General features: G+C 31.4%; 1 protein-coding gene across 1 annotated transcript in view; it reads right to left on the bottom strand.

The window, feature by feature from the left end:
* LOC110030289 (subtilisin-like protease SBT5.3) overlaps positions 1–1,194 on the bottom strand; it is a 15,899-nt gene extending 14,705 nt beyond the window's left edge. The window contains 1 exon segment of the mRNA XM_020732932.1: positions 1,005–1,194. Coding sequence (XP_020588591.1) covers positions 1,005–1,073 — 69 coding nt within the window. The 5' untranslated portion in view covers positions 1,074–1,194.
* Positions 1,195–1,649: the final 455 nt, after the last annotated feature.

Here is a 1,649-nt window from a genome sequence, read left to right as displayed (position 1 = left end):
TATATATATATATATATATATATATATATTTGTGCAATGCTAAAATAAAAAAAAATATTCATTATATTATCATGAATTTTCTAGCATATGATAATTTTTTGTAAAAGAATACTATTTTTAGAAGAAAAACAATCAATGTTCTTAAAATCAAACTGTACATTGAATTAGAAGGAGAAATTTAAAATTTGATTATTCAATTGGGGTTGAATATGGTGTTTGAATTAAATGATGCAATAAATATTAAAATTATCTCAATATAATTTAAATGGTATAATAATGATGCAATAATTATAATTTGTCCTATTTAATTTATAATATTTCATAGTTGAATATTTTGAAAATCATTTTAAATAAAAGCTTTTGGGATATACTATTTTAATTATTTTTTTATTTCGAATTTAAATACTTTTTAGCCATCTTAAAAGGAAAAAAAATTGATTAGTATTAGAACTATGCTAATTCATAGAAAAATGGGTCAATTCAATGGTTCTATTAATTACAAATTCTAGCTGATGTTGTGCCCAAAAAGTTTTTGAAAAAGACAATCAGCCGAGGGATTGGCTTGTCGCTCGCTTGATTGGATCTACTGATTCAATTTTACTTTTATAACCATGCAAAACAACTCGCTAAATCTACAATCAACTCCTCCCAAAAAAAATCAAACCAAATTGTCTAATATCACATTTTCCTAATCATATAATCACCTTACCATCAATATTTAAATGACAAATGATCATGCAACCTATGGGCTTAAAAAAATACTTAACAAATTGCGCCTCGAATCATCACCCACCGCCGGCTAAACATGCAATAAAAAACTCCAAGCCATGTCATAGCGAAGATGCAACCAAAAAAAAAGGAAAAGAAAATACAATAAACTAGAACTTAGCCTATTTTAATTCTAATAAAAAGAAAAAAAAAATCATCATCATGCAAAATACATCTCAGAAATTTCAATAAAATCAAAGCATAGGAAACATAACTTCATGTCGTATAAAACATACCTTCTTGCTTGCCATGACATGCACGAGAAGGGAAGCATGGAGGAGGAAGAGAGCTCTCATAATCTTCATCCCTCAATACTTCTCTCTTTTCAGGCAGGGAGAGGTATCACAACAGGCATATAAATAGCAGATTAGATGGGAATAAATAACTGACTAAAAAAGTCATAATCTTGATTTAGACTGCAGGATATGACGCTGACATCATGCTAAACAATGGCAAGCGTTAAAAGGGATAGAGGGATTGCGGAGGCAGCTTTCAGGGAGTAGATTGCGGCCCTTTGTAACTAATATGGACTGCTTTTTTAGATTAAGTCGTAATTTGGGTTTAAGGATTTGGAGATCTTCAAGCATCATGATTTGGTTTAAATATTTGCTGAAATTGTACAAGGCATGCTTAATTTGGTTAACCATAGATGAGATGTTACCAAATGGCTTTCAGATATTTCAATTGATTCATTTAGCCCAAGTTGGGATGTTTAACCCATGTTAGGTATGGCTCATATACCATATATGGGACAGACGCTGGAGCGGAGCCGAAACATTTGTCCAATCGGGGGAGTTACGTTATGTCGTTGGGGGTGCGGGGGGCAACGGTACGGTACATGAGTAGTTTTGTAATTACATATTGTACACAAGGCCTATATA

Source organism: Phalaenopsis equestris, unplaced genomic scaffold (assembly GCF_001263595.1).
Source record: "Phalaenopsis equestris unplaced genomic scaffold, ASM126359v1 Scaffold000694, whole genome shotgun sequence".
NCBI lineage: Eukaryota > Viridiplantae > Streptophyta > Magnoliopsida > Asparagales > Orchidaceae > Phalaenopsis > Phalaenopsis equestris.
This window is presented reverse-complemented; position numbering and strand designations above follow the sequence as displayed.